The sequence below is a fragment of the Sinocyclocheilus anshuiensis genome, unplaced genomic scaffold (genome assembly GCF_001515605.1).
Source record: "Sinocyclocheilus anshuiensis isolate Anshui unplaced genomic scaffold, SAMN03320099.WGS_v1.1 scaffold1102, whole genome shotgun sequence".
In the NCBI taxonomy this organism is placed as follows: domain Eukaryota; kingdom Metazoa; phylum Chordata; class Actinopteri; order Cypriniformes; family Cyprinidae; genus Sinocyclocheilus; species Sinocyclocheilus anshuiensis.
In genome coordinates this window covers 644482-662462 of record NW_015539924.1, presented here as the reverse complement: position 1 = coordinate 662462, position 17981 = coordinate 644482, and the positions used below count along the sequence as shown (strand labels likewise).

Here is a 17981-nt window from a genome sequence, read left to right as displayed (position 1 = left end):
CTATGTAAAATAAATTAAAAACGTTCGTAATTTTTACTCAAAAACTAATGTAAAAATGCTAGCTACATTTTTTCCCACAAATTTATATAGGCCCTACATATACTTACATCACTTCATTTTCAAGTTCTACGACAATTATCTGTTTTTAATCGTAAATTTAACCAGAAGGACAACCAAATTTATACGCTTCAAAACCTTTTTATTTGTATTTCGCGTATATATTTGCAGCAGCTGACATTGTTCAACAAAATGTTGCTCTCTGAAACCATTTTGGCATGGTTTTTTTTTTTCTGTTTTCTCATTCTTCAATTTCTCTCCAACTTGAATTATTATGGATTTGAGGAGCACAAGTGGGATTTAGTAGCCAAATGGTCCTGTAATAGAAGTCTGGTGTGGAGAAGAGCAAAGCTGGTGTGGGAGGAGCAGTTTTAGATTGGCAGAAGACAAGGGATCCCAGAAGGCTTGTACTGAGGGAGATGCGAGCCAGCCAACAGTTTTTCATTCATGAAGATGCAATTCAGCACCGACACTTGGTGTTTTCTTCGGGTGTAGCCCAGCTGAGTGAATTCAACCAGTGTCACGGAGCGCTATGCGCTCAACTGGAGCCGTTCACATGTGTGCAAACCATAGGTGCAAACTTGTGGCTTTGATCTGAACACCGCTGGACACTGTTCAATTCAACTTTCCTTATGGGATTGTGCTGGGCGAGTATGAAGAGCGCTGTCAGAAGCTGGAAGTGGCGGACAGCAGTGTCTCGACAGGCGTTATAGAAGTCTTCATTCAGAAGGATGCTGGTGGGAAATGCCTGCAGACAGAGAGGATGAGATTTGTGGAAAGGCGCTGGAGCTTCTGTCCGATCTGTGCTCGAGAGGAGAGGTGCAAGATAAAAACTGCCTGGATTTCACCTACTATTTCCGCGATCTAGGGAGACCGAGATATTCGGACTCTGGTAAGGAAATTGTTTTATTCCTGTCTTCAAATTAAGTTTTATTAATGTTTTGTGTATCGTAACTAATCAAATCACATTTAAAAAGTCGCGTTCAGCTGCTCTCAAACTACATACGACCCTTAAACTTGTTGTCATGGCACTTTCAACAATTTTTTACTTGCTAGAAAGTTATTAGAAGCAAATTTCCTAAATTTAAATCTGTCAATTTCATTAATGCGTTCGGCTAATTAGCAGCTAGCACTGATGGAGTTTGTTGTCATTAAACTAACCACACCCAATAAATGATCTAAAACAACCAGTATTTATTAAGATTAACGCTGATATTAAACTGTTGTCAACGTATTATTTAAACAGTTCAGGTTACTAGATTTCCCCCCCCCTAACTATTTTATTTTATTTTGTTATATTTTATCTTATTTTATTTTTTTAAAGACTTAAGTCAGTTTTTTTGTTCTTAAATTGAATGTACATTCAAAGTAAATAAAGTTATTATTTTAAAATAAATGTGGTTCGCTGTGAATTCTGGAAAAAAAATATAGATAGATAGATAGATAGATATTAATATATCTATTTTATTAGTGTAGTCAGGACAAGTGTGTACACACACACACACACACACACAAAACAAGCCCCAATCATCATTCCCCACAGTCCAGTATTAATGACCTATTTAGAGCTGTCCTGTATTTTAGCATTTGAAAATGGAGCCTACATTCATTCAGATTTGATTCTGCAGCATATCAGATGCAGTGTAATTTTAGCACTAATATTCTTGCAGGAACATTAATAACCTTTTTTGTTGATTTATGCATTCAGAAGTTAAATTAAGCATAACATGATTATACAGGCATTCAACGTTCCTAGAAGGCTTCACAGGAAACTTGTGAATCCCCAAAGCAACCTGTCATCGATGACAGAAATAGAGCATTGCTTGATTCAGTATGAAGTACATGAGCTTAACTAAACATTAGCTTCACTGAACCTTCATTCATAGATCATAGCCCCTCCTCAGACGCTGTTGTCTTTATCCTCCGAGACACAGAGCGGTCGACAGGAAGCCATTAGGATTCCACCCCACCCTGCTACTCTGTACACTTTCTCCTTTGCGATTACCCAGCATTGACATCCGTTAACACGAGGCCTTCAGACCCCATGGGAGAACGATTCATACTAGTAATTCAGTCCCTCAAGATGGATTGTACAAGAATTTAATGAAAGGGAACAGCTGAGTTCAGAGCAACCCAGTAAATGTACTCTTAGCCTGATGGGAATTCACATGCGTCGCTGCAAAGTGCCTGTATGGAGGAAAGTCTTTTGTAATGGAACCCAAGGGAACCAGGCACTTTGAGAGGTTAATAACACATCACTGTAATGGATAGACAGTTCAGACGTCATGGTGTGGACACATATTGACAGGTATTTGTGTAACTGATGGTTCAGACACAGGAAGACAGCGTTTCGTTCTCACACGGCAAGTTTATGACATGTCCATGACCCATGCTGATCATTTGTGCCAGTGAAGGGCTATTGACTGTGAAGGTTGTGTACTGTATTGTGTGAGTCATATTTATTCATAGCTATAGTTTCTACTAACATTGACATCTGGACTGTCATAAAAGTCTTCGATTGGTCGACCTATAAACACTTTTCTTCCCTGCGGTGGAAAAAACATTGTGTCTTGCTGTCAAATTCGCAAACAGCCTCCCGGCTTCATTCTGATTGGCTAACAGCTGCTAGCATCTGCGATCTGCCACCTGGAATTACAGAAGCAGAAATAAAAATAGACGTCGTGAGAGGTTGAGCTGGGTGAATATGGTCTTTCGAACTACCTACATGCTCGTAATACGTATGGTGCGTGATTAAATAGTGTTTTTGTGTTCACATGTGAACAAATACCCACATGTGTCTGGATTTATGTCACACCTGCTGATGCTCAAGCAGACACCTGCTTAAAAAGATGCATAACAATATGATCTTTGGGAATGTAGTATAAAATGAACATCCAAATTAGGATAGGAGAGGCAGTTTGTCGGGAAGATCTGGCTCTAATCCACTTGACACCTCAAATCCAATGTCTTGACTTCTCTGGCAAGTGTCCCGACCTTTCTTGGAGACGTTCAGGTGTGCTTACCTCAGCTGGAGGGCTCATGTTTCTCTGTTTCATATGTAAAAGTGAGTTCATCTGTGCTCAAAGGACAAAAAAGACTAGGAGTAAAGAGAATGCAATCTGTTTTTCTTTTTTGGAGAGTGATGGTAAACAAATTCGCTTTAAGCCAGTGTCATTAATCTTGTGTTGGATAAGTGAATAATGTGATGTCAGAGCTTAGAAATGAGTTTAGTGTCTTGTGGGATTGTAGAATCATTTTAAAACCATGAGATGCAATCTTTAGTTTCCATATTTGTAACCATCACAGATGCAACATGAAGATGTTTCCATAGAGATGCACTGCTCTTTCTGAATGCTTGCTGTTAATGCCTTAAAACAAAGGAATATCCACATTGAGTGAACAAGCTTAATTGAATTTGACTCCTTTTAAATCAACCTCCCTTTTGTGGCTAGTTCACTCGGCAGCCATTTTGGAAATGTGATTTCCAGTTGTACAAGTACAGCTTTTAGATATTTGAAAGGAGAAAGAGCTAAATCTTTAAAATGTTTGTTACGTTTTGACAGATATTTAAAATCAGGAATGAAATCAACTATGCTGTCATAAATTGTGTTTTCTTTAGCTCACATTACACAAAAAAATATTTCTCAAGCTAGTCAGGCTAATGTACACTCAGTAGTAAACAAACAGGCGATGCCTCTATAAAAAAGGCAGTTGGACCTTTTAACTTTAAGCAGGACTTCCATTTGTCTAACAAAAAACATCTTCAGAAAAGCTCTCACACCAAAAAGAGTTCATTAGGACCAGTCTCCCACACTTGATTCGTTTGGCGTGAGCTATTAGCTGCTCACCTGCTAGTCACATCTTTTAGGAATTTTAAGTTTCACAAAAGTTTCCTTATCTTGTAGATTTAAGTAAATTTCATTAGCACTTTTGCCACCATGTTTCATCATCTCAGCCAGTAACTCATACCCTAATATTTATAATACTTGGAAATCTACATTGCATGATCATTGTTTTTTAGTTCAGCGTTAAACTTGGTGTCCTGTTTAGCTTACCTTTAGAGTCCCACACTGAAACAATATGCATGAAATATTATCGGACTGAATATGTCTCAGTGAGGCTGCAAGGCAGAGCATGTTCCCTGTTGCATCATTTATTCATATTATATGTCCGTACCTTAACCTTAAGGACACAGTGACTGTAGAGAATGTGATTGTTTTTAAGTGCATATATTTTATTTTGTTATTTTATATTTTTTGTACGATCTAGCGTATTTTTTGTACGATCTACCTTTTTTTTTCTTCTAAAAATTTTACAATTAAAAAAAAATGTGTATGTATGTCTATATACAGTGTATATATATAAATGGATTTGTCACAATGTTTCCACATCAAAATGGCCATCAAATTTCATAAGTTTAACACAGAAGGAATATTGTTGTATTCAAAGTGTGCTGGATGTCATGCATATGTTTCACTAATGAAGCCCATGGTTAATTTACTGTGTCATTGAAATCCCACTGAGTCTATTAAAGTCTATGGAACAGTGCTGAATGATAATAATACTGATTACACCTTGACAGCATTACAAAAAAGAAAGAAATGATTAATCCATTCAATTTATGATTTCCCAGTATGAAGCCTGCAGAAGGATCTGTTTTTCAAATGATTCTATCTTTTATGAGCACTCATGAAATTTCAGAACAGCTAAATCAAGAGGCCAGCACTTAATATCTAGTGCAATGCTATTCTTTCATGATTTATTGGAAGTATATTTCATCATTATTATAAAAACAGAAAAACACAAGATGTTTAATAGAAAGTTTTGACTTTATATAAAACCTCAAATCATTTAAAAAAAAGTTTATTTTAAAGCTTGGGCTACTGATGTTTTGAAAGAATATTTCCCCCAGTACATTATTTAATCATTATTTTCTGAAAAACACAAAATGAGATGTTTAGTAGAATGTTTACACTGCTCTTATGAAAGTGAATGGTGACCACAGGATTTTTGATGCTTTTATTTTTTTGAAGTTTGGCAGCCCCTGATTGTTTTATTATATGGAGCCCCTGATTTATTATTACTATCCCGCCTAACATCTCCTTCTGTGCTCTAGACAGGAAGAAAGTCACACAGGTTTAGAATAATATATTTGTGAGTAAATAATAAGAAAATTGCATCAATTTTTAACTGAACTATCACTTTAAGGACACCCTAAGTATGTCTCAGGTGTAATAACCTGCAGTCTGAACGTATGCATTTTCTTTCCCAGGTATAGGGACAAAAGATCAGAGTGGACAGAAAAGCAAGCAGAAGGCAGGGCACTCTACCAGGGATTCATTCAGTCCACACTAAAAGCATCTCTTCCTGGGTGGCCTAATTCAGAGAAACCATCTCAGAGAGAGAGAGAGAGAAAGAAAGAAAGAGGGATACATAGAGAGTCAGAGTGGATCTTAAATGTAGCATCTATTACTGTACATTCAGCAGCTAGAGTTAAGCTTCAACTCCAACCCAGATATTAGAGATGTCCTTCTACAAAATATCTCAATATCTGGATCGCAAAAAGTGTTTTAAAGTTTTCGGATTTCATTTTTGAAGGAAGAAAAATTATTAAATGGCTTGTAACAGATGTCTTTAAAGCCTTTATTAAAGCTCACTTTTTGAGTTGAGTCCACCTAGGATCCCAGGGGTTGTCATTTGTAATGCCTGATCAAACAAAAACGTATAAGCTGCATAGACTATATACAGTAGTTGAAGGATATTGCTAACTTCGCAGACTAATCCAGTCATTTAATTTCTCTTAATGATTCTTTTAATTAAATTTGTTAATTAGTGTAAAATTATAGGCCCATTCACACCAAGAATGATAACTATATTAGCCACTCCATAACACGATGATCTGTTTAATATGAGTGCGCACTGCAGTTAAGACGTCTGTCGCTTTAATAGAATAGTTCACCTTAAAAATTAAAATTGTCATCATTTACTCACCCTCATGTCATTCCAAACCTGTATGAGCTTCTTTCTTGTGTTGAATACGAAGAAGATATTTTGAAGAATGCTGGTAATTGAAGAGTTGATGGTCCCCATTGACTTCCATAATATGGAATGATGTCCAATCTCAATCTCTTGATCTGTTTTGCTAACTTTGTTAACATTTTGTTTTTTTCAGCTGGAACCAGGAGGGTTATATTAAAAAACAAAAAAACAACAAAAAAGGCTGCTTACAGCACTTCTATTCTATAAATATCTTCACAGTTTTGAACACCATCCAGTGACTGACTTTCTCTCTTGGTTATTGCTCCAGATGTGTCTGTGAGTCTGCTGTCCCTCTTGGTGACCACATGTGGCCTGGCGCTGTTTGCCGTCTCCCTGTTCGTGTCATGGAAGTTGTTTTGGGTGCCATGGCGAGATCGCTTCTTGCCCGGCCTAAAGGACCAGCAGGGCGAGCAGCAGCCGGTCCTGACCGAGGTGGAGGGCCTGGAGCGTGAATACAGCGAAGACTTCAAGAAGGATCCCAATGTGCCAACGGTGCTCCCAGAGTCAGCCATGAAGATCAGCCACACGTCCCCGGACATCCACCTGGAGGCCCAGACTAAGGCCAAGGAGCTCAACCACATCCACATAGCTCGCGTACAGCGACAAGTCACCGAACCGACCTCATCTGTCAGGTGAGTCATGTTTTCCTGACTTCATCAGGCGTAATCACTCACTCACCATTGATATTAATTTAGCAATTCCCAGCTGGCATTTGTCAGACAGTGTGGGTCTCGGTGACCTTCAGCTTTAATTAAAGTTCTTCTCGGTCTCGTTATTCAGAAGATGTCTAGCATATAAAGCCAACAGACGTCCGCCCCCTTTCTTCTTGTTTCAGGCACAACTCCATCCGGAGACAGATGAACGTCTCCAACCCCGATTTCAACTTGGCCCAGTTCCAGAGACAGGAGTCCATAACTGGTCCAGGTTTGGGCTGCATCAAGCCTGAGCTCTACAAACAGCGGTCGGTGGACGCGGACGACGGCAGACGAGCGGATAGCTGCGGCCGCTTGCACTTCATCCTCAAATACGACTGTGACTTGGAGCAGCTCATCGTGAAGATCCACAAAGCCCAAGATCTACCTGCCAAGGACTTTACGGGAACGTCCGACCCATACGTGAAGATTTACCTGTTGCCAGAACGCAAAACCAAGCATCAAACCAAGGTGCACCGCAAGACTCTGAACCCCATCTTTGATGAGGTTTTCCTGTTTCCTGTGGAGTATGCTGAGCTTCCCACGCGCAAGCTCCATTTTAGCGTCTACGACTTCGACCGCTTCTCACGCCATGACGTCATTGGTCAAGTGATGGTGGACAACTTCTTGGATCTACCTGACTTTCCGCAGGAAACCAAGCTCTGCAGGGATATCCTTTATGTTAGTGCGGTAAGTCTGCTTCAGTGTGTTTATATATAGTGAACTTGCTTTTTCAGTGTAACATTTTATGTGCTCAGCCCTCTCAAATAATGTTGACAATGACAGAATCTTCAAATAGCAAAATTCATGAAAGGAAAGCAAGGCAGATTTGTCACCATAAGGATTTCAGGTTTGATTTAGGTGTAGGTTGTATTAGCTGCTGTATGAAGTGTTGCAACACTGGGGGGCTTCGAGTGCATGGCTCAAGATGGTTTTATCCAGGTACAGGAGGCTGCTATTGGAAATCTATGTAGGGAATTTGTACACTGATGATAGTGTCAGTTTAAATTAAGGCAAACACAAGAACTGTGTGTGTTTCCCTTTGATTTCAGTAATTATAATAATTTTGAGATGTATATATTATCTGTTTGTATTTATTTTGCTTTTTTTTGGAAAATGTTTACAATTAGTGAAATCAAGGGGGGAAAATCTATAATTTAGATTATAGATTTTTTTAAGTTAATTAATTATTTTATGAATCAAAGATGTATTTTTAAATTGTTAAAACATTTAAAATAAATGCTGTTCTTTTGAACTTTCTCTTCATAGAATCCTGGAAAAATGGTATGGAATCCACAAAAATATTAAGCAGCACAACAATAATTCAATAATTCAACACTGACAATAATAAGAAATGTTTTATGAGCAGCAAATTAGAATATTAGAATGATTTCTGAAGTGACACTGAAAACTGGAGTAATGGCTGTTTTGAAATCATAGGAACAAATAACTTTAAAATATATTTAAATAGAAAACAGTTGTTTAAATTGTAATATTTCAAAATATTACTGTATTTATGATCAAATTTAATCCAGCCTTGGGAAGTACAAAGTAAATGAAGCAAATCATTGAATTGACAAAAAGTGTGTTATTTATTCTAAATTGTATATTGTCTAGTTTTAAGTTAATTTCCATATTATTGATACATACATCAGACAAAAGCTTTTGACTGTTGTGACAAATCTTACCATTTATTAAAGGGATAGTTCACTCCATTAATAGCTTCATAACATTACTGTTGAACCACTGATGTCACATGAACTATTTTACCGATGTCCTTACTACCTTTCTGGGCCTTAAACGTGGTAGTTACATTGCTGTCTATGGAGGGTCAGAAAGCTCTCAGATTTCATCAAAAATATCCTAATTTGTCTTCCGAAGATGAACGAAGGACTTATGGGTTCGGAATGACTTAATGACTTATGACAATTTTTATTTTTGGTTGAACTATCCCTTTAAGGTCTTTCATCATTTAAAGTAGTTTTAAGTAATATTTAATTGACAGGTCTAATATTTTTATTACTTGTACAGTACATAATTTTTCAGCATTATTTCTCAGAGATCAGATTGAGCTTCACACGAATGTGTTAAGATCCCTGACCTCCATCCTAACAGATTCTCCAGTTCGAACACTACTGTGTACTTTGGCAAGATTATGGTGGTGTTAACAGTTCTTTGTAACACTATGAATGATTATTAGACCCATGTGACCACTCTGAAGTAAAAGCAGTTAATAGTCATACTGAAAGAACAAGTGAAAATATTTGAGCATGGTTTTCTCTCTCCTCCGATCACTTTCATGCTTCAGAGGTAGCAACATAAAAATATACTTTGAGAAGCGTGAATATTTCATAATCACACATGGCCCACGTGGGGGTGACCTATATTTGAAATAGCTGGAGAGCTTGCTCTGACATGAATATATGGCGGTTTTAGGTTTATTGTTTTAAATGGGAGAGTGCAGGATAGATGTCTGATGGGGGAAATTGATCCGTCTCACAGGTGGACCTGTGCCAGCTGTCTGGAGTAAATGCCCTCAGCCAAGAATGAAACACAGAGGTTTTTGTGTGCAGGCTTTCTTTCATGACATACAGTATTTAAAGAAATAGTTCATCCAAAAATTAAAAACGTAATTTGCTCACTCTCATGATATTTTGAAAGCCATTTGACTCCTGTTTGGCTTATGACTCTGATGAAATTTACATTACATTTTTCTTTCACAATTTGTTTTGAAACCGAATCTGTAATTTTAAATTGTAAACTGATGTATGTGCAGTAACCTAAATATTCTCAGCAGTTTGGGTGTAAGACGCTAAAATACATGACAAACTGCATCCTTCAATATGGCACGAATTGTTTTATATGGGATGGTTGGCAATTGACCGTATATAGTATATGAACATTATCCATGCTATAAATGTCCATGCTATTTTTTATATATTTCTTGGAAAAAGCTCAAACCAGCGAATTTCACTGGATCTAGAGGTTAGCTTGAAGTCATAGCAAGCGTCACAGGCTGTTTCAGTGCATATAAGTGGGCCATACCTCTAGGGAACGCCAGCTTGGAGGAACACAATCCACGTGTGCCATCCATGCATTAATCATTTTTGGAAGCTTGATTGTATATCTAACATAACTAATGTGATACTATACTGTGAGACTTTCAATTTTTTTAAAATATATACTCATCCTCAGGTCATCCAAGATGTAGGTGAGTTTGTTTCTTCATCAGAACAGATTTGGAGAAATGTAGCATTACATCACATGCTCACCAGTGGATTCTCTACAGTAAATGGGTGCCGTCAGAATGAGAGTCCAAACAGCTGATAAAAACATCACAATAATCCACAACACCACTCCAGTCTATTAATTAACATATTGTGAAGCGAAAAACACTCTGTGTTCGTAATAACTCCATCATTAAGACAATTTTAACTTCAAACCATTTTTACTAGCAAAAACATGCATCCTCTATCCATAATAACTTTTTCACTGGAGGAAAACGTTATTATGGACTTTTTTGGCCTGAAGTGACAGTTTAAAGATAAAACACCTCAATGATGGATTTGTTTCTTACAAACACACAGCTTTTCACTTCACAAGACATTAATTGATGGACTGAAGTCGTGTGGATTGTGATGTTTTATCAGCTGTTTTTCTGACGGCACCCATTCACTGCAGAGGATCCATTGGTGAACAAGTGATGTAATGCTAAGAAAGACAGAAAGAAAGTATAAAAACACCGTTCATGTGTATCAAGAAAGTAAATGGGGTCAATGTTTTGAATTGATGTTGACTTTAAAAAGAGCAGGTTTATGCTAATTATGATAAATCATGTTTACTCAAGCACTGGTTGACCTTCTTGAATAAAGCTGACGTGATTAATAAGCACAAAAATAAATAAATATATAATTTGTACCATTTATCTGTATCTTTCTGCCATCTCAATTTGATTGTATCAGGATAATTTCTATATAATTGGCATCGATCAGCATTCAGCATTGAACAGGGTAGCACAGATGTCAGAGTGCTCTCTGCCTTCATGCCAACTCTCTGTATTACTTCAGGGGTTCTGAGTAACTTGTTAAAAATGCATGAGAGTTCCAGCAGCACAGCCGGTCTTAGATTGAAATGAAATACAACCCACCATACACGATCATGACATGCGAATACAACTTTCCAAATATCACTTCTGGTGCTTTTTTTTGAGCACAAGTCATTTGCATTCCAATCTGAATGAATGATTATGTTTGCTCAGATCTGTTCAAGGTGTAATTTGGCTCAGCCTATAAATAAAACACAAGCTAGTTAATGTACGAAAAGGCCAATCCATTCCACCCAGCTGGAGAGTGAAAGATTGAGGTATCTCTAATCCGGAAGAGTAAAAGGTCGATCAGCAGGATTTAGTGCTATTGAATCCCCTGTCAGGATTCACCTCTAACCATGAGACATTTACCTTGTATTATGACTGGAATGACACTTTTTGTAAACTTGAAACAGAGATATGTGGGCTTTAATCCAGTTATTCTAGGCTTTCACTCACTTAGGGGAGACCAGGAATGATTGTGACATTTCACACTTTGTACATGCATGTCCTAGTGTCACATGGTGAGGCTCTGGTGACATTGTTTTTTGCTCATCCTGGCTGCATTTATTTGATAGAAACACAGTAGAAAATGGTAATATTGGGATCTATTTTAAAATGAGGTTTATTCAGAAATCATTCTAATATACTGATTTGTTGCTCAAGAAGAAGCATTTCTTATTAGTATCAATGTTGAAAACAGTCGTGCTGCTTCTTTAAAGGGGTAGTTCACCCAAAAATGAAAATTGCCCCATATTTTACTCACCCTCAAGCCATCTGTGGTGTATATGACTTTCTTCTTTCAGGCTAATACAGTCTGAGTTATATTAAAAAATGTCTTGGCTCTTCCAAGCTTTATAATGGCAGTGAATGGGTGTTGATATTTTAAGTCCAATATAGTGCATCCATCCATGATAAAAAGTACTCCACACGACAATACACAATACAGGTTAATAAAAGGTTAATAAAAGAATGACTTTCTTCTGAAAGAAGAATGTAATATACACCACAGATGGCTTGAGGGTGAGTAAATCATGGGGTAATTTTCATTTTTGAGTGAACTATCCAATAGAAATTTCAAAAGAACAACGTTCATTTGAAATAGAATTATTTTTTAACATTATAAATGTCTTTACTGTCACTTTTTATCAATTTAATACATCCTTGCTGAATAAAAAATTAAAATAAAATTTTTTTTTTTTTAAATACTACCGACCTCATGGAAACTTTATGAAAAAGTAGCCTTTAAAGTAAATTTAATGCAATTGTATTCATCACAATCCCATACCACTATTCTACAGCAAGCAATATAGAAATCTGACTGAGGTGGAGGGACTTGTAACAAAGCAAAGCTTCTATTTTCCTGTGGTTTTTTTTAAATACCTAGACATGAAAGACAGGAGTGTTTCAGCAGACATTTTGAAATAGCCTGCAGTTGAAGTCGGTAAAGCCTGTTCCATTTGCAGTACCATTGTAGATAATATACTGTAAAGCTTTACAGCAGAGAAAGATGTAAGTTTGCATAGGCTGTAGTTGCACACATATAGAAAAAGTTGTTGAAAAAGTTGCCATTTGTTCATTTTTAGTTTATACAGTATATTTTGCTGATGACACTATATGTATCTTTATTAAAGTAACCAAGGTAAAGTTTTAGGTTGTGAGATGTAGAGAGACAATTACAAGAAGTAAAAAGACAATTTTGAAATATGAAGTTACAATCGGGAGATATAAAGTTCCAATTACAAGAAATAAAACAAAAACAATTTTGAGATATAAATGTGTAAGGAGGAATAATGTTGCTGGTTTTAGATGTAAAAGTCACAATTGTCAACAACTTGTGTCAACAACTTGTGAAATGACTCTCTGAGTTTAGAGTTTAATTTATATATGAAATGAATGTTTTGTGGCAGTGCTATGAGTACAAGACTATCTATGGTCTGGTCACAAAATGGAAAGTCAGCGATTAAGCAAATGCTAACATGCCTCTTTACGTTGGCCTGACTTTCATCGATGTTTTCATTATGCTCTTGTCTTTCTGATGTGGCGACCAGCCCTTCTGCCTGCTAATAGGCGCTTGAACAAATGGGGGTGGGTGGGAGGTACTGGAGATGGAGAATCACACTAGATAGACTCTCTCCGAACCATATTCAACCTCTTCACAACTGCACTATAATTTCATTCACAGTGCGCAAGTGACCATAATTCTACCGTTGACTTGATTTAAGTGCTTATGAGAGCAGAGGCGTCTGTTATCCTATAGTCTACAGATGGAAGGGCGTAATTCAATTACTTCGCCTGAGAGGAATTGGTTTCACGAGGTCCAACCCTTAATGTCTCTCGCATACAAAAAGAGGGTGTGGTCGGTGCATTAATAGCTGTTTGGATGCTGTGATCCGCCTCTTCCCACCAAATCCCGCCAACTTCACCATGCCCTTAATAATAGAGGTCAGGGAAAGAAACCATACAAAGGAGAAAATTGGATTAACAGTCATATTTTGCTTTTTTAATGAGATATTTTTATTGTTTGGCTACAACAAATCAATTAATTTGTATTTCATGGTATGGACTCTGCATATAAATGAAAATGTTAATTACTCACCTACGTGTTCTTTTTAAAGGTTTTTTGTTGTCCTCTATTTCGTGCAACACAAAAATATTTTTGTCTTGCTTCAAAAAAGATATCATGAATTTATCACAGCAACATGTTTTTCCATTACTTTAACTCCTTAAAATAAAGTAACCAATTTCAACTTTTATTTCAATTTTACAGTGTATTGTCCATGTAAAATATCTACAAATCCTTGAAACAATATAGATTTACTTGAGAAGCAACAATGAAGAACATGTTGAGTTGTTTTTAGAGAATACATTTTATTTGTGTAGCTTATATAATTATTCATTTTAGAAGCAACATTGCAAAAAATATCAAAGAGTGCATATTCAATACAAGTATATTTTGTCTTACTGCACTAGTAGATTTTTTTCACTTGATTTACATATAAATAAGTTGAAATAATCTGGCAGTCATAAGTGTAAATCAGAATGCTTATATTCACAAAAATGAATTTATTTTAAAAATATTTTATGAAGTGCTGCTTCTCAAGTAAAGGTATTTTGTTTTAATGAGTTTTAATTTTTTTAGATTTTTTCTTCTTGTTTTTTAGTAAAAATTACTAATCAAAAACTTTTTTAATTAAGAAGTCATTTTTTGCACTGTTTCCAATTATTAAATCTCGTTCAAACAAATGCATGTTCAAACTTGGCACGTAAAAATGTGTCACAACAGGTTTGACATCAATGTAAACTTATGTATGAATATGAGCATATTTGTTTTGAACATAAGCACAAATTACATGTGAAATCTCAAGGGGTTTTTTTTGTGAAGACTTCAGTCATTTTTGTCACACAAAGCTACTATGACATGATTTATCTCTTTTATTATGCTTTTTGTCCTTTTTTGGACCTTACCAGCTCCTAATCATGCTTCAGTCTTATAAGGAAAAATAGCAGCATAAACATTCTTTAAAATTTCTTCATTTATGTTTCATGTCTTCAACAAAGACAGAGGTTTGGAACAACATGAGGGTGAGTAAATGATGGCTTTTTAGTGAACTAATCCTTTTACAAAAGCCTCTAGCTTTTTTTTCTTCATTTTGTGAGCAGCTTGCTTTAAAACAAAGCATTCATCATTATAATGAAGCAACCAGGATTTGGCTTGATGAGAAGAATCCAATTTAGGATTTAATTTGCAACAAGAGTCAACCTCTCTTACAGTACCTCTCTGTTAATAAAGGTTGTGCTTCGTATGGATGAGACACAGGCAACAAGAGGAAACATTACCTTGCTCCCTTAGCCACACTCCCTTTCCTAGATGCTAATTATTATGTGCAAAGAACAACAAACACAAACTGCCTACATTACATCAAGCCCACAGGCCATTACGTTTATTGATCTGTCTGCATACTTTGATGTTACTAGGATGCCATCCAATATGAGAAGAAATATAATTCAAATAAATTTGCTAAGAAAAATTATTTTACCATTTTTAAACGCAGAGAACAGTATTGCTACAATGCAATTTTTTTTTTACCAATGTATTGTGTTCTTGCTGAATAGAACTAAAATAAAATAGTAAAATAATAATAATTTTTTAAAAATTACTGACCCAAACCTTTTGAGTAGTGCATATTTCTTCTGAGGAACACAAAAGAATATAAATAATAAAGAATGTAATTTCATTTAAAAAAAAAAAAAGAAAGTAGGATCCAAACATGTTCTTTACAAATATTTTCTTTTGTGTTGTACAGAAGATAGAAAGTCATACATGCACTCTTAAAAATAAAGGTTCCAAAAGGGGGTTTTCACAGTGAACATGCTGTTCAGTGAACAGTTCTTAAAAGAACCATTTTTTCTTAGTGTGAAGAACATTTTAATAATCTATGACCCTTTTTCCTCTGTAAATAACCTTTCGTGGACTGAAAAGGTTCCATGAATGGTAAAGGTTCTTTGTGAAACCATTGATGCCAATAAAGAACCGTTATTTTTAAGAGTGTGTTTGGAATAACATGAGATTGAGTAAATAATGGCACAATTTTCATTTTTGGGTAAACTATCCCTTTGAATATGCCAATGGTGTTATGAAAGATTGTGTTTGAAACTGTATTTGAACTTTTGGAAACAAAAACGTACGTCTGGACTTTTTGCTTAATGGTAAACTGTTCCTTCATCAGTGTTTGAATCCTTGTTCCTGCACTGAAAAGGCAATTAAAGGTGATGGAGAACTAGTTTACACTGGGGTCTGAGTTCTGTGAGGCAGGAAAACACCAAGCATTTCCAGTTCATCTCTGTAGAGCATTAATGAACACGGCTCTCAGCACAGCCGTCAGGAGCGGACGCAGCGCTGCGACCTGGCCAGATAATGAGCCTATCTCTGCTGCTTGCTTCTTTGACCTTTCTGCTTCACCGTAATAGATGGAGCCTCCCACTGTGCGAGAAGCCCGAGGGCTCTGAACTGCTCAGGATGGGACTGATCTATCTTAACAGGCCCTCTGAGCTCCTCAAATACACACAATCACAGATGATTAGATGTGTCAGGAAGCCTTAGAAGCCCAATGAGGTGTGCTTGCCCACTCATGCAGTTTCCTTTACAGTGCCCAAAGTCGCTTCGAGAAAGACAGGAAGTCCCCATGACTGATATGCACACACATTATTCACTAAATCAGCCATTTTCTTGTTTTAGCATCCTTAAAACAAGTCTCCAGCATTTCAGAAAGAATCCAAGATGAAGTCTAAGTTTCAAGCCTTTGAGGTAGAGTCAGGTCTCAGGTGTTTAGGTAGAGGCCAAGTTTAGTTTTCTGCTAAGTATACAAATACATTTACATATTTATGTACTTAATAAAAATACCCTGTAATTGTACTTTTTAATATACTAAATGTGTGGAAGTAGTGCTGAAGTCCAACTAAAGTATAAAGTACTGTATATTTGATTGCTAAAGTGAACTATTGCAAGTATACTTCAGGTACACTTTAAATATCTTGCATTTAAAGACTGATATTATACACAGGTCAATCCTCATCAATAGTGACATTAAAACACATTTTAGGCATAATATTAAGAAATGTGCATTGTGCAGTAAAGAAATACTCCAAATAATGTTTCATTGTAAGATTATATCAGTAAGTCTGAAGTGATATGTCAATAAATATGTTAATGGACTTGAAGTATACTTAGTATGGAATAAATGTATTTTAAATAAATTATGGCATAGATTTTTTTTTTTTTAACTAGGGTCATCTTTGAGTTTCCATCTGTGACAACATGCGTTTTCTGATATTTTTAATCTTGAATTAATTAGTTTATTTTTCTTACCTCACTGGCACATTGACACTTGTTTTTATTTTATATTTAAAATACTTCAGAACTAGTTTATGATAAATATATATATTTAGGCGTTAACCTAAAATTATTGACTTTTTTATTTGCTATTTTTAATTACTTGGAAAATAAGGAAATAAATGTGCTAGTGTCAAAGGTATAATCTCAACACAATTCTTAAAATCTTAAAATGTTTGTTTACATTTATAAACACTACCTTTCAAAAGTTTGGGGTTGTTAAAGATTTTTAATGTTTTTGAAAAAAAAAAATGGCAAAAAAAAGAAACGTTTTGAAAAAGTTATACTCACCAAGGCTGCATTTATTTGATACAGTAATAACAGTAATGGGAAGTTATGTTAACATTTCAAATAACTGTTTTCTATTTGAAAAATATTTGAAAATGTAATTTATTCCTGTGATGCAAAGCTGAATTTTCAGTCTTCAGTCTCGTATGATTTTTCAGAAATAATTTTAATATGAAAGAAACATTTCTAATTGTAATGAATGTTGAAAACAGTTGTTCTGCTTAATTTTTAGTAGAAAAAGTTTTCCAGGATTCTTTGATGAATAGAAAGTTTCGATCAATTTAATGCACCCTTGCCTAATAAAAGTATATAAAAAAAATCTACTCACTCCAAACTTTTGAACCGTAATGTGTGTAATACTTTGCAGTTCAAGACAAAGTTTTTCCTGTAATGCCAACTGATGGGCCTCATGCAACTTCGAGATCTTATATCCGTGGGGGGAAGAAAGATATGGGAGGCTAAGTAATGCTAAAAGTTCACATGCTCTCAGCAACACTACACACCCATCTGATCCCAGTGCAGAGCGTGTCCATTAACATAGATCAGTTAATAATTGACAGCACGTGAAAGTTCTGGCAGCTGTGGGATCGGCCAGTGCTTGGCTGCCATGCATTAAAGGCCCATTTGGGTTCAGCACACACTTAGTTTGATTCATTACTAATGTATGGCCGTCATCTTCTCTTCCATTCTGTTGTGTCATTGCATTAACGCGCAGAGATGAACCACAGAGCTGCATGTATGCATAACTGTTGACCGCTGGTGACCCACGAACTACATAGTTACCTAGATCACATCGGTTTTATCACGATTGCGCTCTCGGGTGATGCATTTAACCCTGGTTTGCTCCAGAATCTTTTTCCACTGGCCATTCAAAATGTATAATATATAAAAAAAAATATATATATATATATATATATATATATATACA

The 17981-nt window shown here is 36.0% G+C and overlaps 1 protein-coding gene across 1 annotated transcript in view; it reads left to right on the top strand.

Annotated features, from left to right (window-relative positions):
• Positions 1-369: 369 nt before the first annotated feature.
• The window catches only part of LOC107686648 (synaptotagmin-9-like), a 25392-nt gene continuing 7780 nt past the window's right edge, over positions 370-17981 (top strand). The window contains exons 1-3 of the mRNA XM_016483718.1: positions 370-949; positions 6365-6728; positions 6932-7478. Of these exons, the coding sequence (XP_016339204.1) occupies positions 802-949; positions 6365-6728; positions 6932-7478 (1059 nt within the window). The 5' untranslated portion in view covers positions 370-801. The remainder of the gene's footprint in view (positions 950-6364; positions 6729-6931; positions 7479-17981) is intronic.